At 34.5% G+C, this 23,953-nt stretch overlaps 3 protein-coding genes across 7 annotated transcripts; all 3 read left to right on the top strand.

Annotated features, from left to right (window-relative positions):
* Positions 1-2,148: 2,148 nt before the first annotated feature.
* LOC101265947 (V-type proton ATPase subunit E) lies at positions 2,149-7,408 on the top strand. The gene is made up of 6 exons (XM_004245498.4): positions 2,149-2,447; positions 4,178-4,278; positions 5,064-5,226; positions 5,730-5,923; positions 6,147-6,246; positions 7,101-7,408. Exons 1-6 carry the CDS (start codon positions 2,346-2,348, stop codon positions 7,134-7,136), a joined length of 696 nt encoding a protein of 231 aa, XP_004245546.1. The 5' UTR covers positions 2,149-2,345; the 3' UTR covers positions 7,137-7,408.
* A 635-nt stretch (positions 7,409-8,043) lies between these two features.
* Positions 8,044-15,104, top strand: LOC101266248 (translation initiation factor IF-2). Of its 2 annotated transcripts, none has more exons than NM_001366428.1 (8): positions 8,044-8,263; positions 9,562-9,612; positions 10,128-10,251; positions 10,717-10,786; positions 12,620-12,953; positions 13,065-14,135; positions 14,256-14,405; positions 14,500-15,104. In NM_001366428.1, exons 2-8 carry the CDS (start codon positions 9,586-9,588, stop codon positions 14,932-14,934), a joined length of 2,211 nt encoding a protein of 736 aa, NP_001353357.1. In that variant the 5' UTR covers positions 8,044-8,263; positions 9,562-9,585; the 3' UTR covers positions 14,935-15,104. The 2 variants fall into 2 exon arrangements, with proteins under 2 accessions (NP_001353357.1, XP_069143720.1); XM_069287619.1 differs by having other exon boundaries at positions 8,047-8,263; positions 9,704-10,251.
* Positions 15,105-16,761: 1,657 nt separating this feature from the next.
* Positions 16,762-23,926, top strand: ABCC7 (ABC transporter C family member 7). Of its 4 annotated transcripts, XM_026032456.2 has the most exons (13): positions 17,388-17,722; positions 17,813-17,842; positions 17,964-19,997; positions 20,109-20,429; positions 20,509-20,595; positions 20,700-21,287; positions 21,368-21,532; positions 21,812-22,106; positions 22,176-22,390; positions 22,472-22,777; positions 23,103-23,166; positions 23,334-23,573; positions 23,666-23,926. In XM_026032456.2, the coding sequence occupies exons 3-13, from the start codon at positions 17,973-17,975 to the stop codon at positions 23,800-23,802; spliced, it is 4,443 nt and encodes a 1,480-aa protein (XP_025888241.1). In that variant the 5' UTR covers positions 17,388-17,722; positions 17,813-17,842; positions 17,964-17,972; the 3' UTR covers positions 23,803-23,926. The 4 variants fall into 4 exon arrangements, with proteins under 4 accessions (XP_004245548.1, XP_025888241.1, XP_025888240.1 ...); XM_004245500.5 differs by lacking the exons at positions 17,388-17,722; positions 17,813-17,842 and adding an exon at positions 16,762-16,896; XM_026032455.2 differs by having other exon boundaries at positions 17,813-19,997.
* The last annotated feature ends 27 nt before the right edge of the window (positions 23,927-23,953 follow it).

Genomic DNA, 23,953 nt, shown 5'->3' with positions numbered 1-23,953 from the left:
CAATGAAATATTTTTCTATCCAATTTTCTTTTGTCTTCTCTCTTTCTCATTTTATACATACACAAATTATACAATTGATTTGTATACAACTGCTTTTTTTTTGTATATGTATATCAAATTATATAATTGATATCTTTGTATATATATAGCAAATTATACAACAATTTTTTTTAAATGTATAGCAAAATATGTATATTTATATTTGTTATGGCATGCAATTATGCAAAGTATATCTATGACATACAAATATAATTTTTATGTTTAGTATATATGAAAATTACTCATAAAAAAATTATGAAATTTTAAAATTTCTTTCTTAAATCTTATATCATGACAAAATTGAAAAAAAAAGAAAAACAATATGCTATAATTTTAACGAAATTTTATTATCCCTGCACATATGGTTTAGTGATCGATTGACAAATATTAGTTAAAAAGAATCACAATTCATACGATTAAGTGACCAATTGACAAATATTAGTTAAAAAGAATCACGAAAAATTGGAAAATGATCATTGAAACATAAAATTATTAAATTATTTCAAATATGTGGAGCCATGTATGAAGTGTTATTTACATACCTCATTGAGTTAATTAATCAAGCCAATATTTTTGGAGATGATATTAGTTTAAATTGTATTTTAGTAGTCATACTTGATTTACGACTTGAGTTGATTAAGCAGAAAAAATAATTCTAGAGATTGCATTATTTTAAATCACATTTTAAAATATAAATTATCGCTGAACTTTTAAAATGTAATGTCAAAAGATTAATATTCATTTGTATAAATAACCATCCTTTAAATTAATTGATATTTATCCTCTAAATAATACACATAATTTAAATATTATATATATATATATATATATATATATATATATATATTACCTTTATATATAAGTCAAAAACAAAAAGGATTAACACAACAATATTTAATTGTACAATATGTTATGTGATTTATTTTTATTTTAGCTTATCAATAATTAGGAATCAATTCTTATAAGGTTAGGAGAATTATATTTATAGAAACGGGATTTAGTCATCATTTTTAGTTTCTCAAATTATATGAGTATCAATTGTCACATGTCTAATATTGATATCAATAACTTATGTTTAGTTACTTGAGGGGCTATAACAATAATTTATGTAGAGTAGAAATATAATCAATCAATTGGGCTATGCAATAATGAATGGTGACTATTTCTCAAAGAAATTGATTACATTTACAATTCAAATTAGGCAAAAATAAAAAGAGTAAAATTTTTTAGCAGTTTAATTTTTCAAGTCTCCCAAAATTAATTAATCCATTTGTGCTACAGAGGTAAGCATATGAATTATGTTTCTTCACCCTAAATTTATGTTATCTAAACCTATTCAACGACTATTATGCAATTAACCTTATCACCGTACTATACACATATATATTATTTTAATTCTCAATAAAAATAAAAATACACACATTTTCCGGCCAAAAATGCACATTTTGAAAAGAAAAAAGTTATACTAAAAGACAAGGGACCATGTGGGGAGGAAACTTCCTTAACATGTTGAGATTTCTCTAAACAAAAATGTCATAAATCTAATTAATATTTGAAACTTTAAGAAAATGTTATGAGAAAAATGAATTATTAAATATTTATATTATTATTATTATTATTATTATTATTATTATTATTATTATTATTATTATTATTATCATGTTATTTTATTTTCATTACCTAATTGTGATAGCAATCTAAAATCTTCATTCCATATTTTCCTTTTGGTTTCTTTAAATACTTAAGTTGATAACAATTTTGTAAGTTCTTTCTTTAATCAGTATAATTGCTTAGTTTGTTACTTTATAGTATATAAAGCTTATCCACCTAATGCTAATTAATTTTCTTTCTTAATATGTAATTGCTATTTGTTCAATATATATTAAATATAAATTATATAATATGATGTGGATATATATATAATAAAAAACTCAAGAAAGGGGGAAAAGAAAATGATAAAATAAATTCGCTCACTATATTTCGATTAAAATTTACCATTACATATCATGTATGTTTATTCAAAATATCACTTTCGTCTCAAATTAATTAAAATTTATTGAACAAATAATTTATATATTCTACGTATATTTCGTATTAATTCAGATAAATAAATTAAAATTTCGATTATTTCAATTATAGTGTGAGTTGATGCGATGTGTGTTGCTGGCATATAGCGGCCTATAAAAATCGGAGACGTGAGTCATGTGAATTCACCAGAGAACCAATAAAACTACTACTACTCCACAAGTTTCTCATTTCGCTAATATCAGAATCCACATTTCTTCTACGATCCAAAATTTGCGAAGATGAACGATGCAGATGTATCAAAGCAGATCCAGCAGATGGTCAGATTCATCCGTCAGGAAGCTGAAGAAAAAGCCAATGAGATCTCCGTCTCCGCCGAAGAAGTATGCCCTATTTACTTGCTATTCACTATTTTTTGAACTGAATTCAGTTTTTAGTAGTTCGAAGGATCGAATAAGTATAAGATATGCTCTAATTTGAGGCTAATTTAGTTATTGAGTACGAATTCAAATCATGGATTGATGTTGAAGTTAATTTAGTTTCAGAGTGATAATGTGAAGCATGGAAGAAGTGTAAACCTTATTTGTTAGTAATATTCTCTTAGTTTGAAGCTAAATTCAGTCATAGAGTAACGATCTACAAATCATGGCTTGATGTTGAAATTAATTTGTTTTAGAGTAATAATATGAAGCATCGAAGAATTCTAAATCTTAATTATTTTTAAAAATATGCTCTAATTTTGAATTTAATTTTAGTCATAGAGTAATAATGTGCTTGTGTTCATTGAAGAAGTAAGGCTTAGTAATACAAATCATGGCTTGATGTTGAAAATTAAGTTTTAGAGTAATAATATGAAACATTGAAGAAGTGTGAACCTCAGTTGTTAAAAAATATGCTCTAATTTTGAATTTAGCCTTAGATACAGAGTAATAATGTGCTCATAGAAGAAGTAAGGCTCAGTAATGCAAATCATTGCTTGATGTTGAAGTTGATTTAGTTTTAGAGTTATAATGTGCACATCCAAGAAGTAAGTCTTAGTTATTCAGAATTTGATCCAATGTTGAAGTTAAATTTTGATATAGAGTAATAATTCGCGCATCAAAGAAGTAAGTCTTACTAATACAAAACATGGCTTGATATTGAAGTTAATTTAGTTTAGGGTACTAATGTGCACATGAAAGAAGTAAGCATTATTTTTTCAAGATATGCTCCAATATTGTTGTCAAATTTGGTCATAGTGTAATAATGTGGCATTGGAGAAGTAACCCTTAATTATAAAATCATGGTCCGATTTTGAAGTGAATATAAGTCCTATGCATGGACGACATCAAGTCACTTAAAAGGAAACTGCAAGTAACATTTTTACTCAAAAGGTCAAAATACATCGACAAATAAGAAATCTTTGTACTAACTGTGTACATAAGTCAGCTTATTTGGCCAAGCTTGTGGGAGACCAAAAATGCTTATTTTTTAAAAGTGAGGTGTTTGCCCAAACTTTTGGAGAGAATAAGAGCTTCTGGAAAGTAGCATAAGCTGTTTTTCTGAAGCTAAGAAAGTAGTTTTTCCCTAGAAGTTCGGCAAAACACTAATTGTTGCTTAAATGTGCTTTTTCTCCAAACACAAAATGCTTCTTACAAGAATTACTTTTTTGAAAACCGCTTTTAGATAAAAAGTAAAAAACACTTTTCAAAATTAGCTGATTTTAAAAGTATGGCTAGACATGCTGTTGATCCGTTTGCAGTTGATCTCAGTTTGGTAGTCAGTTTATCTCTCGTTCTCAAAAGTAATAACGTTTGCTCCAAAGTACTAAACAGTTATTATAAAATCTACACAACAAATTTGAAGTTAATTTGAGTTTAGTCATAGATATATCTGCTGTTCTTAGAGTAAGAATGTGCGAAGAAGTAAGCTGTTCTTATACAAATTATGCTCATCTTTAAGTAAAATGGAGTTTGTTAATTATATTTACCTCGTCTTAGAGTAATAATGCATTCATGGAGAATGGAGGCATGATTATACAAATTTGGCTCCAATTGGAAAGTTTACGGTGTTTAGTCATACTGATACTGTTGTTAGAGTGTTAATGAGCATGTTGGATTTGTGATTGTTTTAGGAATTCAACATTGAGAAGTTGCAGCTAGTGGAAGCAGAGAAAAAGAAGATCAGACAGGAATACGAGCGTAAGGAGAAACAAGTTGATGTTCGCAAGAAAATGTAATTTCCCCAATTTGGGTTGTATAGCAATTTTCATCCATCATTGACACCAGTCATTAAAAAAAGATTATGCAATTAATTATGGTATGAGTAAAATTTAAGATCACAGTTCTGTCTGGATTTGTGGTCTTCCGATGCTCTCAGACACATATTACAAACATAAAACAAATATCAAAATTATGCTTAAAATTTACTTGGAAGTTAGAGTTGTTCAGGTGGTTTTATTTGTTTCTCCGTGATTATGAGGTTGAACAGACAATATTGTAATTTGTTTTGCATGACATCATCAGTTCCGTGGATTAGCTGTGATCTTATTGGGCATTGATTGGATAAAACATTTGTGGTAACATCTGTATTTGCGGGAGTGTTTTGGCCTTGACATATGCTAAAAGTCATATTCCCTATTATTTGTGAGGTCCTCTTTACTTCTGTATTTTTCTTTTTTAAATTGCTTTGATGTGTGTTTCTCGACAGTCTACTGGAACAGCCCTTTCGTGACCCCACCTATGGGATTTACACTGGTCATGTTGTTGTTCTATCATGTAAAAAATTTCTGAACAACTGAAGTAATTCGTACAACTGATCTTGATTGATAGATTTTTTAGTGACTCCACTTGGCCTATATAAACCTTCTTTTAACGTATTTCATTGTATTATTAGTCTAAAGTTGATTCTCTAAAATTGTTTTGCTGTGAACACAACAATTTCTGTGGCTAAAGTAATCCAATTTCAATTTTGTTTGGGCAAAGTAGAGTGGTTAAAGTTTCTTGATACTGTTTTTGCAGTGAGTACTCCATGCAACTCAATGCCTCTCGAATCAAGGTTCTTCAAGCTCAGGATGACTTGGTCTGCTCCATGAAGGAGGCAGCATCAAAGGAACTTTTAAATGTCAGCCATCACCACAACCACCATATCTATAAGAAGCTTCTGCAAGCTCTTATTGTTCAGGTACTTTGGCTGACAGCAATAAGCTGCATGAGTTTTCTGTCACTGCCTCCCCTTTTTTCTCTTACTGGAGTTGGCAGAATATACTTTGTATCGTAGAAAATGAGTAGGCTATTTTATGAAAGACAATCTATTTTCATATGACTTCTCATGTGATTTCTTGTATGAAGTTCTGATTGTGCATTAGAATGTTTAGATGTGAAGATATATTGTAGGAGTGGTTGCAATTACAGATATTAGAGTATCATTTGAATAGCCTGAGCCTGAAATGTAATCTTCTATTGCTTCTACCCTTCAAGTTGGATCCTTTGGAAGTTGATGTTTTATTTTCAGTATCTCAAGCTGGTTAACATTCTTTTAGGGATAATATGAAGGTTATCACATTTTCTTAGAAACTGTTGAGTGCTGTGCCAAAGTTGCTACAAAGTTTGTGTTTTTCTCTACATTTCTTGATGACTTTTGGGACTTATTTGGGCATAACTAACAATCAACTATTTGTGCTACAGAGTTTGCTCAGACTTAAAGAGCCTTCTGTCCTACTACGTTGTCGGGAAGATGATGTTCCCTTGGTTGAAGATGTCTTGGATGCAGCAAAGGAAGAGTATGCAGAGAAGTCTCAAGTTCATGCACCTGAGGTCATAGTTGACCAGATCTACCTTCCACCAGCTCCATCACATCACAATGCTCATGGCCCTTCCTGGTACACTGCCATTCATTCTTACTTTCAATAGGGAACTTTAGAAAGCTCTTAGTTCTCAAATTGGCGCTCCACTAGATGGAGGCGACTCATGTGCAGTTGGACTTGGATTGGCCTTTTGTTTCTCTTGCTTACCGTGTATCATTGCTCTACAGAGAAAGTTAAAGCACTAATTAGGTACCATTACTGATCTCTCTCTCTCTTTCTCCCTCTTTCTATGCCACAGCTCTGGAGGAGTAGTTTTGGCTTCTCGAGATGGGAAAATTGTATGTGAAAATACACTTGACGCCAGATTAGAAGTTGTGTTCCGTAAGAAGCTACCAGAGGTACTCTCTGTGCTCCTCAGTCCTTTTGTACTTTTGAAAATTTCCTATTGATGTTGTCAAATTTCTACTTTGACGTTCATGGTTCCACCCATGTTTTACACTCTTGTGGTCCACCTATTAACTTTAGCTCTCTGTAGTAGTTCCCTTCTACTTTGAGATGTCAATCAAATGAGCTACAAAATCTTACATGTTTTTGATAGGCATCTCAGTGGATTAAATTTTCCCCAGCAAGTTCTAGACGTCACGTAGTACTTTCAAGTTTCAACTAAGTTATAGACATTGTCTACCTCTTACCAAATACGGTTTAAACTTTAAAAAACTTCAGTCATCTTCTTTTATGTTCTTCCTGGTACAGAACTTAGGTAGTGATGAGGGCAAGTCTGTTGCTTACTAGTGTCTGATGATGTTAGACTACGTGCCCCTCCCCAAAACCACAAATAGGTAATTCAGCCTGTTTGAGGTAGGGTAACACTAAGACTTAGATAATCACATCAACAATGCCAGAGAGCATGTGTTGGATGAGAGAAAAAGATCACATTCCAGTCTGACGGGTTTAACATTTTCTAGTCTTCCTAAGAAGTATGTGTGAGAGCACGAGGAGATCTCCTACTTTTAGCCATCAATGACAAAGTTACTTTGTACGTATGTTGAGTGGGTGCAAGCTGGTCTGGATGCTAGTGTTAATCCGTTATCAAAAAGAAAAAGAAAAACAAACCATAACCTACTTTACTGTAGCTCCATCCATCGATTTGTCTCCATTAGACAAGTGGTACTGTATTTCTCAAATGTTTGTTCTATTGGTTTCCATTCGCAAGTGTCTATTCGTTTAATAATTCATCTGTCTCTGCATGCAGATTCGCAAGTGTCTGTTCGGTCAAGTTGCTGTCTAATACTACATGAGAAGCATTAGCATTTTTGCTCACGACTCTTGGGATATTCTGAAAATGGCACCTGCTCGTATACTATTTCCTTTTTTCTCTGCACTGTTGTGCTTATATACTATTATAACGGACTCATGTTAGAGGGATATTTTCTTCAACAACGTTATATTCTCGTTTTCAATGTTGTACAATAAGTGTTAAGTTGCTGGAACCCTGAGTTTGCTGGGTCGAGAGAATAAAATTATTCGGAGTTGATGGCTCTCCATACTTTATCAATAGAAGTATTCGCATCTCTATGTCAACGCTTTATTATCCTTATAATTTCGATATGTTGTCATGTATGAGCCAGCTCAAGAAAATGAACTTAAACAATTTAAATTTGTTAATACTAATCTTGGAAGGCCAAAAGTCCCATTATAATTAATTAATAGTAATAATAATAATAATACTAATAAATGATAGTTGAAACAGGAATAATTTGCAAAATTATCTAAAGACAAACCAGAGAAGGAATGCATTAATTTGTTGGGTTTCCAGTTAGGCAGATTTTAATATCGGAAACCAAGCATTATATAATTAAATAATTAAACAAATATAAGTTACATATCAAAAAAAAAATGAAATAAAGAAAAAGGTGTCGTATGCAATAAGTAAGTCTTTAAAAATGCTAATCATATAACAATTTCATATAATTATTTTATATATTAAATTTTGTATAAATAATCCATCAAATCTATAAATAATTTCATTCGTAAAATTAATTCTTCTCATCGAAATTCATCATATCCTACTAATAGTAGGGCATAGCAATTTCTCACAAATAAATTTTTTTAAAAGAACTCCATCAAACTAAAATTGCACGTTTCAAAAATATCTTTTTTTTGGTTAATAAAGCTTTTCAAAGATTTTTTCCTTAATTAGTTTTTTGACTCTGTTTACCCTACTAAAAAATAAAATAAAATCCTTTTCAACCAGAGAGCCTCTTCTCTTCTCCCTCTCTTTGGCCTCGCACCCTCTGGGACTTTCGAACAATAACACAGAAAGAAAAAGCCATTAGACTCTGTGGGGTGCCTTCAAGAATCTGCAGTTCTCATTTCAACATCAGTTTCTCGCCTCTTTAGTAGATCCATTATCAGGTCATTATACCGAACCTCTTCTTTCTTATTCTACTTCATTATGTACCAAAGATTGTAATTTCACCTGTATAATTTCCATAAAGATTTTCTTTTTCGCATACCATCTTGCCTTTTTGATATGTTGGAAGCTGTTTAGGGGTTGGAAATATCTGAATTTTATCTTTTCAATGCAATTTTTTCATAAAAATGTGAACTTTATCAGTTTTTATATGTATCTGTCTGTACTTGTTATTATATGAAAATGGTCTCGGATAGAACTGAAAGGATATAGAGTTTTTAGTTAATTGAACCCAAGGGTGTGGCCTAGTGGCTAATTAAGTAGTTGAGAGCGGTGAGGTCCTAGGTTCAAATCCGGAGACAAAAACATTAGGAGATTCTTTGTATCTGTCCTAACCTTGGTAGACAGTGTTACCTAGTACCTTTTGCTAGTGGGAGGTGGCAGGTGTCCCGTGGAATTAGTTGAGCTGAGGGTAAGCTGGCTTGGACACAACGTATGCATCTTTACTTGTTTTTTAAGTATTGAACCAATCTTATGCTAAGATTTGCTCCCTTGCGAAGAGGGGTGTTATGGGTTTGATGAAGAAATTTGAGGGTATGGATTTATTTTCTGTTTTTAGCTCTTAGGGTGTAAGTTATGCATTTCTATTGTTAGCTTAGGGTTTTGGTCATGTTGTTGATTTTCATTACTGTATTTTATCGTTTATCAATATCACTGTTTTCGATTTAGGTTGATTCTACTCGTGCTTTAGGATATTGTTACCTTTATAATTCTCGGAAAAGCTCTATCATTTGTATTCCATCTTCCCCTGCTGATGTATTGGAAAATGAGAGGCAACCAATATCTGTCTTTTCAATGGGAAGTTCACATAAAAAACTTGAACTTCTTTTAGTTTTATGTATGCATCTGAACTTCTCTATGAAGCAAACTTATGTTAAGAATCACTCATTCTGAGGGGATTTGGGTGATTTGCCTGACGTTCTGGGTATACCTTCAGTTTCCATTTGAACTCAGTGTTTTTGGCCTTACTGATTCACATTAATGTATTCTATCATTTTAGTGAACTCCTTAGGCAATGTAGTGTTGGAATGAATTGGGCCCAAATAGAGAGGAGTAGTTCCCCTGGATTTATATAGCCGAATCCAAATATATTTAGGATAACATAGTTGGTTGGTACATTCTTTCTTTTGAGGTTAATTCTATACATTATTTAGCCTTTTTGTCTCAAGTCATTTAGCAGTGTCAATTTAGACTAGCATGGCTTATAATAGTGCCTTTCTTTTTGTTTTATTGTCTACAGGTCTGGAGGTTGTAATACATATGAATGGCGTGGAGGGCGGCAGGGAAAAAGGTGTGTTTTTAGCCTCTTCTATTCGGTTCAACTGAAAATCACTTCATAACTGATCCTTGACCTTTCAAATTGTCTATTTGGTTTTATACAGGAAAAGAGAGTTTATTAGCTTTCCATGCTTGTACTTCATAACATCGACATCTATAACATTTCCATTAGCAAAAACAGGAGGGTTGTATGTTTAGATGGTTATGTGGAACCGTCTCCTGCAAAGTGTTGTTTTGGATCTATTTAGAGCTCCAATGATGATGTAAACTGCATTGCCCAAATGAATTCCCAAAATATGTGCTGTTGTGCTCTGCATTGAGCAAATATAAGTTGGTTAATCACTTCTATTGAAAAGCTACCACCCGATATTATCTGATTTGTCTCTCGTGTCCGCCAATGCACAAATCTGTCCACCCCTGTCTACATATTATGTATTCTACTATGCCATTGTTGAGACTCCCTCTTTGCCTAGTTACTGTGCTTTCGAGGTAGTTCTATGCAGACTTTTACATGGAGTGTTTCTGCAGGGTACCTTCACTAGTCTTACAAAGGCATTGGCAGTAAGATCCAGGTATACTGCAGCATCAGTTTCCAAATCTAACCTTGAAGACGTGCAGAGAAAAATTCCAGTTTTGGCTGGACAAATACAAGGTCTGTACATTCGTTATTCTTGATTTCTTCATGTACAAGGCCTGCACTTATTCATTTGTTTATATTAACCATCTTCAGTACAAGGTCTGCACTAAATTTCATTTGTTTATATTAAACATTGTGCTTAATCATCATCCTTTGAATAGTTTGTTTGGTGATTTTCTAACTCAGATGGGTTGCGAGCTCATCATCTTCCCTATTTTTCTGAACTTGGTTTTTGGTACAGGAGGAGAGGCAAATAATTCTAGTTCTTGTCCGCTGCTTGTAGACGTTGTGTTTTTTTTTCCACGCCCCTTGAAATACAAAAGTTTTAGTTTTATAAGGCCGATTATTCGTGCTACATCTGGGTGACATGCTTCTTATTTTCTAATTCTTGGCTATATTTTCTGAGAGCTGAAATTAAATGAGAACATGGCTTCAGATGATGTACAGGCATGTATCATATATTTTCCCTTTATATTGCAGGATGCTTTCTGATAGCAGCTCAATGGAAGTCGAACTGTACCAACTTCCTAACTTACAGAACTTCAATAAGGTGAAGTCCACAACTTTACTTTAACTTTCCCAGGGATTTTTTGGTTGATTCATTTATAGAAGTAAGTGACATCATTCTGATGATAAGTTGTGTTCTAAGAAATATAGAATTAGATGAATAAATTCACTAAATAAAAATCTTGAATCTTGTTGCATATTGAGTAATGACTAATGGTAAGTTACATAACACCCAACTGCTTTAGAATGCAAAGAGAATCTTTTTCCTTTAAAAAATGAGGCAAGTGCTGATGTTCAAGATTCTAATTTTATGTTGTATTGAACTGTGGCAGAAAGTAGCTAGAAGAACATTCTAGTGCTTCTCAAAGAACTTTATCTTCTCAACAACAATAACATAATTAGTGTGATCCCATAAATGGGGTTTGAGGAGGGTAGAATAAATGCAGATCTTGCCCCCCCTACCTTGTTGAGGTAGAGAGGCTGTTTCGGAAAGACCTTTACCTTTCAGTTTCAGCCAAAATGAGGATTAGACATTTTCCACAAGCTAAAGAACTTGAATCCCTAAGAAGTTAAAAGATGGGTCAGAAATAACTTTTTGCTTTTCATAATGAACATGTTGGTTCGGAAAGAGTTCTATCAACCATTTGCTAATTATGTTGTTCTTCAAAATTATGTTGTGCTCAAGTGGAGATCTCTTACTAATTTGCTAGAAGAACACTCTAGTGCTTCCAGTTTTTCCTGTTGAAGGAAATCCCTTTCAGATGCTGAAGGGAATGATCTTTCAACCATTTCATTCTACAATTGCTGGTTTCTTGAATGCTTTTCTTCTCTCTGTGTGGTTGAAAAGGGGGAGGATTATGTGAGAAGAAATTGGTGTGTGAAAAAACTATATTTGAAGCAAGCACAAAGTTTTATCTTTGAAAAGTTTTTGGTTTGCAGATTTCCGTTAGTAGTCTATTATCACAGCTATCAAACAGGCAAATCAATAAGAGAAAATTACATTAGTGTAACAAAATTTTTGAACACTTAAAAGAAAAAGTTTACAGCTAGGCGGTGCAATGAAGGGAATCATTATTGGCTAGGTGGTGCAATGGAGGGAATCATTATTGGCAAACAAAATGCTTTAACAGTTCCCTTTCAGCAAAATGCATAAGAGTATAATTTAGCACTCCTGTACCAAAAGACTTACCAAAAAAGTGGTGGATGCTACCTGCATTGTCCAGTAATAAGAATTTCAGTGAAGAGGTTAAATCTTGAAATAGAGTGCCTGCTGAATAATGAAACTCAGGAATTAAGACTTATGCAACTCAGGAGGTAGCTGTTAAGCATCAATTTGAGTGGAAACTTTTATGCAAGAATAAAAGGTTTAGCCAGGTTTTTTAATCAATAATTTCAAACAACAGGCAATGGATAGTAATAAAGAAAGAGACTTCACTACATCTTTAGAGAATACACGACATCTTTGGCCTGCTCTTTTTCAGTTGGGGGTTTGCCATGGTTAAGTTTAAATAAATTTTCGTTGACATTGTGTGGAGATGTGTTTTTTTCTTCAGTTAGTGGTTTGCCATGGTTAAGTAATAAGTTTGGCAGAACCGAATAATGTTACTTCTAAAGTGGTCAAGTTGGTTGCCAATGGTGAGCTGTTATTTTTCCCTTAAAGTTAATTGCACTTCTTTTATAACACTCCAAAGAAAATAAGGATAAATTTGCACAGTGGTTTCTTCTCTGAGGGTTTATCTAAACAATGAAAGGTGAAATTTAAGATCATAGGCAGCATGATAGAGTTAAGTTAAAGAATGTGGGCAGCCTGAAAAACCTAACAGTGTTACCTTTTGGTTGACGTAATAGAGATAATATAGTTTTTTTTTTCCTCCAGGTGTTTTCATGCCAGTCCAGAAACACTGGCTTGGAAAAAAGAACCAGAAGCTTTGGGTTTGAAGATACAGAAGAAAGGGAAGTTCAAGAAAAGGACAAAGGATTCCTCACCACCCGTTGAAGCTCCTTATGTCCCTCCCAAGCTTAAAAAAACTGCTAGCTCCTCCTTATCAGATAGAACTGTAGAGATATTCGAGGGCATGACAATTGTTGAGCTGGCCAAACGTTGTGGCGTGTCAATACCTGTCGTGCAGGATATCCTTAAAAATGTGGGGGAGAAGGTTGACTCAGAATATGATCCTCTTAGCATCGATATTTCTGAGCTTGTTGCGATGGTAAAGCAATTGTTTTTCCTTTCTGTTTTTCAATTTGAGTGTCTGACCTTCCAAGCAGGATGCTATCTGTGGATATGGACTAAAATAAATGTTTTCTTGTTCCCTTTGCAGGAAATTGGAGTGAATGTTAGAAGGCTGCATTCTAACGAAGGTGCTGAAGTCCTTCCACGTCCACCTGTGGTCACAGTGATGGGTCATGTTGATCATGGTAAAACATCCCTTTTAGATGCTCTACGTCTGACTTCTGTGGCTGCTAAGGAAGCTGGAGGCATAACTCAGCATTTGGGAGCATTTGTTGTTGGAATGTCTTCTGGGGCATCTATCACGTTCCTTGACACTCCTGGTCATGCGGCATTTAGCGCTATGCGACAAAGAGGTGCAGCGGTTACTGACATTGTTGTATTGGTAGTGGCTGCTGATGACGGTGTTATGCCACAAACGCTGGAAGCAATGTCCCATGCAAAAGCAGCTGATGTTCCAATCGTTGTCGCTGTCAATAAATGTGATAAGCCGGCAGCAAATCCTGAAAAAGTGAAAATCCAGCTTGCAACAGAAGGGTTGGCTCTGGAGGAGATGGGTGGAGATATTCAGGTTGTTGAAGTCTCTGCTGTAACAAAAACTGGATTGGATAAGCTGGAGGAGGCGTTGCTTCTCCAGGCTGAGATGATGGATCTGAAATCACGTGTAGATGGACCAGCCCAAGCTTATGTCGTCGAGGCTAGGGTTGATAGAGGACGGGGTCCATTGGCTACTGCAATAGTGAAAGCAGGGACCCTTGTCTGTGGTCAGCATGTTGTTGTAGGTGCCGAGTGGGGAAAAATCAGGGCTATTAGGGATATGCTAGGAAAATCAACTGATAGGGCTAGGCCAGCTATGCCTGTAGAGATCGAAGGACTCAAGGGGCTTCCAATGGCTGGTGATGACATTATTGTCGTTCACACTGAGGAAAGGGCAAGGATGCTTAGCGCTGGGAGGAAAAAGAAATTTGAAAAAGATAGACTTGGGAGGAAGATGGACGCAGAAAAATTAGGAGCTCTAGTGTCAGAATCTAATTTAGAAGATGAAGAAGGTGAGGTTGAAGAGAAGCCCAAGAGGGTTGAAATGACAATAATAGTAAAAGCAGATGTTCAGGGAACTGTCCAAGCCGTTACAGACGCATTGAAGAGTTTGGATAGTTCTCAGGTGAGACAAATAGTAGTGTTTCAGATGCATTGATCAGCTCTATTTTAGTGTTCATCCTCATTTTTCATACTTCCTAGAGAAACTTCAGTTTCAAAATTGTGAAAATTGCCCTTTTTATAGGTTTTCGTGAATATTGTCCATGGAGGTGTTGGGCCTATTTCTGAGTCCGACGTGGACTTAGCACAAGCTTGTGGTGCATTTATTGTTGGGTTCAGCATACCAACTCCACCTGGTTCAATAAGTCAAGCAGCAAACAAAGCTGGCATTAAGGTGCTTTTTCTGGTCAATACTTAATGTGGTCACTGTGATGCTCCTAGTACACGCTGAAAACGTTAAGCTCATACTTATTATGATTCTGTCGCAGATAAAAATCCATCGTGTGATCTATCATCTTCTAGAGGATATTGGCAACTCAATTGTTGAAAAAGCCCCCGGTACATTTGAGACACAGGTTTCAGGTGAGGCACAGATACTGAGCATATTTGAGCTTAAAGGAAGAAGCAAAGCTAAGGGAGAGGACGTCAAGATAGCTGGTTGTCGTGTGATAGATGGCAGACTCATCAGATCATCAACAATGAGGCTTCTTAGAAGTGGTGAGGTTGTTTTCGAAGGATGTTGTGCATCGTTAAAGCGTGAGAAGCAGGATGTTGAAGCAGTTGGAAAGGGGAATGAATGTGGACTTGTCATTCAAAACTGGGATGACTTCAAGGTTGGAGATGTCATCCAATGCTTGGAGCAAGTCAATAGAAAACCCAAATTTATTTCATCTCAAAGTGGTGCTGTTAGAATAGAATGTTGATAGAATTTTGACTAAGAATGAGCAATCCTTTTTTTGGCATTGTAGAAACCTTTGCCTCTATTTATTTGAGTAGAAGTAAAACAATTTTGCTGTATAATACTCTATATTGAACTCTTTTACACTGAACAACAATTAAAAGATTGTATGGTCATAGCTTTTGTTCTTCTCCATTGTTTGGTTGATTATCACTTGACTTCACTCGACAGTTTTGTGTTCGAGTTGTTGACTATAACTCAGTCCTAGTATGCGCTTAATGTATTGTTCATTTTTAATTGTTATATTATGTTTTTTAATTAATTTTTAAATCAAAATATAACTTATATAAATTTGATATTTTAAAAATAAAAACTAGAAAGTACTATAAATTTTAACTTTTTTTTCAAATTAATATGATTAAAACATACGCTATAAAATATTAATTAAAGTTATTATTATTTGATACTATAAACACAATGATAACAATTAAAAATAGACGGAGCATTAACAAAAACAAGTTGCTCTGACGTTCACCAACTGTCCAAAAAAAAAAGACAGTGCAACGTGTAGTCTACTCAATATCACAGCATTTTGGTGTATTTAATTTAATTTTTGAAATAAGCAAAACTTTAATTTCATGATTGTGTGTTGGGACCCTCTTTCTCTTGAGATAAATTGAAAAAATAAAATACTTGTCCTACCCCTATATATATATTTTATTTTTTCAATCTATTATGTATATGATTAATTTTTTTATATATTTATCAAATGTCGTATAAGTTCTACCGTCTTTAATATATTCATAAAAATATTTTTTTATATATTTATCAAACGACCTCTAAGTTAATATTGGTAAAGAAAGACTAAGAATTAAAACTTTATAAAAAAAAAGAAATTAATTCTCGACTCGAAGATATTATTTATATCATATGATAAAATTATGTTACTTATTATTTTTGTTGATTAATGAATCCCTATACAATTATGTACTGGCATTTTGTTTATGAATACCATTTGCTCATTCATTAAATTTATGAAAAAAATTAAATTTTGTTTGATATTTTTCACAACTCGTAAGGTTTTTACGATAAGTTAAAATCATAATGGGTCGGGGGCAGACCAAAATATTTCAGTTTTTAATTTGTAGCAGACTGCAAAAGGCAGATTTTTTTTAATATTATTATTATTATTATTATTTATTTTTTTCAATTTGTGGTTAATACTTTAAATTTAACTTTTGTTATCTTAATTTATTTCAAAAAGTTTGAAGAATGCATGTATGCATGGGACGAATAGGACGGATCAAAATCTTAACAAGACTTTGTTTTATTATTATCTCTATTTTTATATTTATGAAAAAAATATAACTTAAAAAATTTAAATTATATATTCAAACAAAACGTCAACTTCAAATTAAGATTTCAAAACTGATATAAACTTACTCTTTTATCTTGAATTCTTGATGTAAATATGAATATACTTTTTGTCTAATAGCATCTGATTCTCTAACAACCCATTCTTTTTTAAGAATAATTTACAAATTTAAAGCAAACAAAGATTTTTGGCTTCTACCCCTTTCTTTTTCAACAAATGTATTCTTTGTAACAGACAAAAACTTTATATTATACTATCAAAAAGCACAAAAAGATAAAATATCATCAAGTGTTAGTGGTTGAAATTTGTGTGAAAAAAATAACAATCATAGTAATGAAACTTCCCAAGTTTACACTTTTGGTATTTTTGCCATATTTTAACAATTACCAGAACATAATATTAGTACACTTTTATACAAATATGGTATTTAACAAACAAGAATGTAGTTATATTATAGTGTACACACAAACTACTTTAAAAATTCATTGAAGTTGAGGGGATAAAAAAAAAAAGATTGTTCTTGGAGCTGACATTGTTGGAAATCTTACGAAAAATATTTTTTCACGAACATTGTAGGAAATTCTCATAGCTTGAGACGTGTATACAAGAAAGGTAAATTCCAATGCTTTTGATTTTATTACTTTCTTTTCTTGATTTGATATACTTTAGCTAGTTATGTTAATGTGTTTTGTTCACTTTTAAGTTCAAAGATTAGTGCTTTTAGGGTGTATTGCACTAGTACTTGTCCTTACAACCTACAGTGGTTAGAAATGGAGTCAGGATTTGAAGTTTATGAGTTCGGGATTATAGTCTTTTCTGAGTTAGTGAGTTTTAAAATTTGTATATTTTGATGAATATTTTACGATATTATAGAGTTTAGACTAAAGTTATTGAGTTCTGCTGAATCCGTAAGTTAAAAGGTCTAAGGCAGAGAAATGGTGAACAAAAGCAAAAAGATCTTCCCAATAATGGAAATGCTTGTTTATGATATGTTTTCCCTTTTGTCTGAAAGTGGGACCTTATTTGATTAAAGTAGATGCTCTTTATTGGATTTTTTGATGTCTTGTACATTTAAAGATGCTCCATTTGTACATTTTAAACAGACACTCAAACTCGGACTAATACTCCAACTTTGAGAGTGCACATTTAGACATCTCAACTAACAACTAAAACTCTAAATTCATCTCCGATGTGTCTTGTGGACACCCTATGCTGATGTGACACGTAAATTTGGAGGTGTCTAGATGATCATTTTGAAAATTGGAGTGTTTTAACTTATGACGCAGTGGAGATGAGTTGAGGTGTCTAGACGTGCGTACTCAAAGCTGGAGTGTTTAATTGGCTGAGGCCAAGTTAAAGTATTATGCCTTTTAGAATGCACCAGCTTTGAAAGAGTAATGATTTGCACTTTCAGCTGTTGGCGTCTTGCAATCAAAAGGTGATTTTATTTCTGAACTGACTGTTTCTTGATAGTTGTTTCCGGGATTTTTTTCTTTAAAGTCTGAACATGAAAAATTGTATAATACAGGAGTGAAACAAGCTTAAATGGAGTAGCACGGTCAGTGAGGATTCATATAGCCGTTGACTCACTTGCATAGTAGTTATAGTTGTCGTCGTTGTGAAAATCCAATGAACCTTTCCTATTATCTTTCTTCTTTTGATACTCTTACTTGGATCAGGGACATAAAATGATGGATCTCTGGCTGGTTTTCTGTGGGAAGTATGAGTGTTCACAAAAGGCTGGAGAGAGTTGCAGTTCAACTTTTCTTGATACATTTTCATGCACCAGTCATATATTGATCATTTTTGCAAATATCCTGCTTCTGATGATTCTTGTTTTCCTCTTTTCTACCAAGTTCTCATCACGAAAGAGCGTGGCGTCCTCTGAGTTCCAAGGCAATTCTATCTTGTCAGGTTGTTCGTACATTTTCAATGGCAGTTTAGCTTTAGCATACTTGAGTTTTGGGACATGGAAAGTTTTGCAGAAACTCATCGCTCAACAAACTGTTCTACCGCTACATCAATGGCTGGTTCCGTTGTCACAAGGGCTCACGTGGTTGCTGCTGAGTTTACTTTCCATTTACAAGAAGCAGTATACTTCTTCACCAGGGAAGCTGTGTGTTTTTCTTGCAAGCTTACTAGCAGCATTTCTTTGTATTTCATCCGTATGGCAAGTAATCATAGAGAATGTAGTGTACACAAAATCAGTCTTGGACATGCTACCACTACTAGGAGTGGTTTTAGTGACCGTTTCTGCATCCAAAGGCCAACGGGATATAAGCACTTGTGAAACTCTTCTGGGAGAAGAAGCCGATAATGCCTGTGGTAAAGTTGAATCGAATGAGAAAACAACTCCATTTGCCAAAGCTGGAATATTTAGTAGAATGTCATTTTGCTGGTTGAATGATTTACTGAAGAAGGGCAAGGAGAAAACTCTCAATGATGAGGACATTCCAGAGTTGAGGCCGGAGGATCAAGTTGGGACGTTGTACTCGTTGTTTAAGGAGCAAGTAAATAAAAGAAAGCAAAACATTTCAAATGCTCGGCCTTCTGTATTTTCAGCAATAGTCTGCTGTCAATGGAAAGCCATTGTGGTATCTGGATTGTTCGCGCTGATTAAGACGGTGACTGTGTCAATAGGGCCCTTGTTTCTTTATGCCTTCATTGAACTTGCTAAAGGAAATGGAGCTTTCAAATATGAAGGTTATGTGTTAGCCGGGGGAATCCTTATCGCTAAATGCATAGAATCATTAGCAGAGAGGCAATGGTTTTTCAGGACTAGATTAATCGGTCTTCAAGTTAAATCCTTGTTAACTGCAGCTATATACAATAAGCAACTCCGTCTTTCAAACACTGCTAAGAATACTCACTCACCTGGTGAGATAATAAACTATGCCACAGTTGATACCTTTAAAGTTGGTGAATTTCCATATTGGTGTCATCAAATATGGACAACGGGTGTTCAGGTATGCATTGCACTAGTCATAATGTATTATGCTGTGGGATTGGCTACCATACCAGCGCTACTATTAGTTGTAGCAAGTGTGCTAGGAAATTCTCCGGTTGCTAAATCACAGCACAAGTACTTGACAGAGCTTATGATTGCACAAGACAGAATGCTAAGGGCCATAACTGAAGCTCTTACTAGTATGAAAGTGTTGAAGTTATACGCGTGGGAGAAGCATTTTAAGAATGCAATTGAAAAGCTAAGAGAAGACGAATACCGATGGCTATCAGCAGTGCAGATGCAGAAAGGCTATTACCTGGTTTTGTTTTGGTCAACGCCAATTATAGTATCTGCGGTTACTTTCTGTTCTTGCTACTTACTCAAAGTCCCTCTTAATACCACTAATGTCTTCACATTCCTTGCCACTTTACGCATTGTCCAGGAACCTGTTAGGTCAGTTCCTGATATTCTTGGAGTATTCATAGAAGCAAAAGTCTCGTTATCTCGAATTGTGGAATTTCTTGAGGCTCCGGAGTTGCAAAACAGACGTACAGAGCAGAAGTACCAGGGAAAGCAACTTGAGCATTCTATAATCATCAAGTCCAAAGGGATATCATGGGATGCAAGTTCACATAATCCTGCAGTGAAAAGTGTAAACCTTCATGTCAAACAAGGGCAAAAGCTAGCTATCTGCGGAGAGGTTGGTTCTGGTAAATCGACTCTTTTAGCTGCAATTCTCGGAGAGGTACCATACGTTGATGGCTTGGTAAGTTTTCACGTCAACTTCTCATTCTCTTTTAACTGTCATTTTATTTTTGTGTAATACTGGATATCAGCAAATGCTAAAAACCTGTTTCATTGGCTTCTCAATTTTCAGGTTCAAGTTCATGGAACGGTGGCATACGTCTCTCAGAATGCATGGATTCAGACAGGAACAATAAGAGAGAACATACTTTTTGGTTCCACAGTGGATCGAATCAAATACCAAGAAGTACTTGAAAGGTGTTCTCTTGTCAAGGACCTTGACATGTTTCCTTTTGGTGACCAAACAATTATTGGAGAAAGAGGGGTTAACCTCAGTGGTGGACAGAAGCAGCGAGTTCAGCTAGCACGTGCACTGTATCAAGATGCAGACATATATCTATTGGACGATCCATTCAGCGCAGTTGATGCTTATACCTCAACCTGTCTATTTAATGTAAGAACATTTATCTCGACAAACTAGAGATCGGAAAAGCATTTTATAAGATAACTTACTTTGAATCTCATATTATCAGGAATATGTCATGGGAGCTCTTTCTGGAAAGACAGTCTTGCTTGTGACTCATCAAGTAGATTTCCTTCCTACATTTGATTCAATATTGGTTAGTAATCTATTCTGCATTCATTTCGATGAGCTTGTGTGCCGACTTATTTTAGCAGATTTTATACAAGTACGTGATCTAACAGAGTTCTATTTTGTCATTAGCTAATGTCTGAAGGAAACATCATACAGTCAGCTTCTTTTGATCAGTTGCTTCTTTCTTGTGAAGAGTTTCAAAACCTCATTCATGCACATGATGAGGCGATTAAAAGTGAGAGTAATCGAGGGTGTTCTCCACAACAAAGGACCAAAAGCTCAGTAGAAAATATTCATCCATTGTGTGCGGAAGAACAGCTGATAACACCTGTTGGTGAACAGTTGATCAAGCAAGAAGAACGAGAAACAGGATACACCGGTCTTAAGCCGTATAAACAATATCTTGGCGAAAGCAACGGCCTTTTTTACTTCCTTTTGGTTATATTTTCACACCTCCTATATATGGTTGGCCAGCTAGGACAAAATCTTTTGTTAGCTGCTGATTTACAGAGTTCAAGAACCAGCAAATTGAGTCTCATCCTAATATACTCATCCATAGGTTTTGGTATGTCGGTAACCTTGTTATTTAGGTCCTATGTAGTGATTAATTTAGGCCTCAAGTCTTCAAAATCTATTTTTGCTAAGTTACTAACGTCTATATTCCGAGCACCAATGTCATTTTACGACTCAACACCACTCGGAAGAATACTTAGTCGGGTAAGAAATGACAACCTAAGCTAGCCTATGACAACAATGCTTGACAGTATATATAAAACTAACATAATCTTGTTTTGCAGTTGTCTTCAGACCTCAGTGTTTTGGATCTCGACTTGTCATTTCGATTCAGTCAGGCTGCATCCTCAACCTTGACCACATACTTCAGCTTAGGAATATTGGCTGCTCTCACCTGGCCAATCTTGATTATCATTATACCGATGATTTATATGACAGTGATATTACAGGCGAGCATATTAACTACTCATGATTCGTTACCGGGGGCGGAGCTACCTTCATACAAGGGGGTTCATCCGAACCCACTTCGGCGAAAAATTATATTATTTATGCATGGTTAAAATAAGTTTATATATATATATAGAGTATTCGAACCCCCTTCTGGTATCTATTTCTACGGATTTTGAACCTCCTTATTGAAAATCCTAGCTCCGCCTCTGTTCGTTACTAGTCCTTATATCGACTACCTGCTCAACTTTTTAGTCCCACTGTTTTATTTTTCTGCATAGAGATTCTATTTTGCTTCAGCAAAGGAACTCATGAGAATTGATGGCACAACAAAGTCAGCTGTTGCTAGCCATCTTGCTGAAGCCATAGCGGGAGCAATGACCATCAGAGCTTTCGAGGAGGAGGATCGTTTTTGCACAGAATATCTACAACTTGTTGATAGAAATGCAATTGCATTTTTCCACAGCTTTTCAGCAACTGAGTGGTTGATCCAACGACTAGAAATACTCTGCGCCATAGTTCTCTCATCCTCAGCCTTAGCCATGGTTTTACTTCCCTTTGAAGCTTCTGACTCAGGTAATGAAATTCATTACATAATAAAATGAAGTTTGGTTCATATACTAAGACTTTGTATTTGATTTTCAGGATATATTGGCATGGCTCTATCGTATGCTCTTTCATTGAACGTGTTCCTAGTTGCTTCGGTCCAAACCCAATGCATGCTAGAAAACGCCATTATTTCAGTAGAAAGATTAGAGCAATACATGCATATTCCTAGCGAACACACTGAATTTTTACAAGACAATAGACCTGATCCCTCTTGGCCTTCCATTGGTAAAGTGGAGATTGTTGATTTAAAGGTTAGTATCCTAGCTCCTTAGTTATCGATATTCATTTATTCATCGATGTAGACCATAGATCATACGTGATTTGTATTCCAGGTCAGATATCAACCGACTGCTCCACTTGTTCTACAAGGCATTAGCTGCACCATTGAAGGTGGATATAAAGTTGGAATTGTTGGCAGGACAGGTAGTGGGAAAACAACTCTTATCAGTGCCTTGTTTCGCTTGGTAGAACCAACAGAAGGAATGATCATCATAGATGGCATAAACATCTCAACAATCGGGATTCATGATCTTCGATCTTCTTTATCAATCATTCCACAAGATCCCACGCTTTTTAGCGGAACTGTCAGATACAATCTTGATCCACTGTCAGAGCACACTGATCAGGAGATATGGGAGGTAACATTTCCTTAAAAACATTGTCAAAAAATTTCATTATGCTGCAAAATTACCTTATAGAGATAACTCGCGTTATACGAATACCAACTCATAAGTACTTTTCAAGACAAAACTCCTAACCCCCTCCATTCCATTTCTGTTGTTCGTCCTTATTTTCAATGTAAAAGGCGTTTCTGTCGCTCTAAACAGAAGTGTTATCGGCACTTTCTACCAAACGCATTAACTTTGTATTATCACGTTCAACACTTCTATCCTGACATATATAACTATTTATTTATAAAATCAATTTCAAACACTTATTTCTGTTTATCATCATGTGTGCAAGGTTTTGAGGAAATGTCAACTTCAAGACGTTGTTCAACAGAAAGAAGGAAGACTATACTCCTCAGGTAATCATGATGATAACTTAAAATCCTCTGCTCAGACTCTTCAAAAAATGTCACCATGTTCGTGTCTGATCTCCTCCTCATGACACGGTTGGTAACAACATTTTTGATGATCCCGAGCAACATAGTAAAAGTTATGTAGTACTAACAATCAAAAGTACTACATATAGTGTCACAAGATGGATCAAATTGGAGCATGGGACAAAGACAGTTATTTTGTCTTGGAAGAGCATTATTAAAAAGAAGAAAAATATTAGTTCTTGATGAAGCAACAGCATCAATTGACAATACAACAGATTCAATAATTCAAAAAACAATTAGGACAGAATTTGAGGATTGCACAGTCATAACTGTAGCTCACAGAATCCCAACAGTAATGGATTGCACTATGGTTCTTGCTATAAGTGATGGTAAGATTCAACAGAATATTTACTTACTTCATCAAGGTTCTTTTTCGATACAACGAAAAATATTATATTAACATGAAATATTTGTTTTACAGGGAAGCTGGTAGAGTATGATAAGCCAATGAAACTTATGAATAAAGAAAGTTCATTATTTGGACAGCTTGTTGATGAATATTGGTCACATTCTCAACATGTTGACATACATATGAGTAACCAATATGGAACTCATTAATAAGAATTTTAAGTTATATACATTTAATTCGCGCTTATACGACGCGTTATGTTTTTTTTTGTTTTCCAGTTATCAATTAATACTAAACTACACATTAATAAATCATTGCATTCACAAGTCAAAATGATGGAACTTCTATAGCACCATTGTA

Source organism: Solanum lycopersicum, chromosome 8 (genome assembly GCF_036512215.1).
Source record: "Solanum lycopersicum chromosome 8, SLM_r2.1".
In the NCBI taxonomy this organism is placed as follows: Eukaryota; Viridiplantae; Streptophyta; class Magnoliopsida; order Solanales; family Solanaceae; genus Solanum; species Solanum lycopersicum.
Note: the sequence above shows the minus strand (reverse complement) of the source record. Positions and strands in the feature narration are given on the sequence as shown.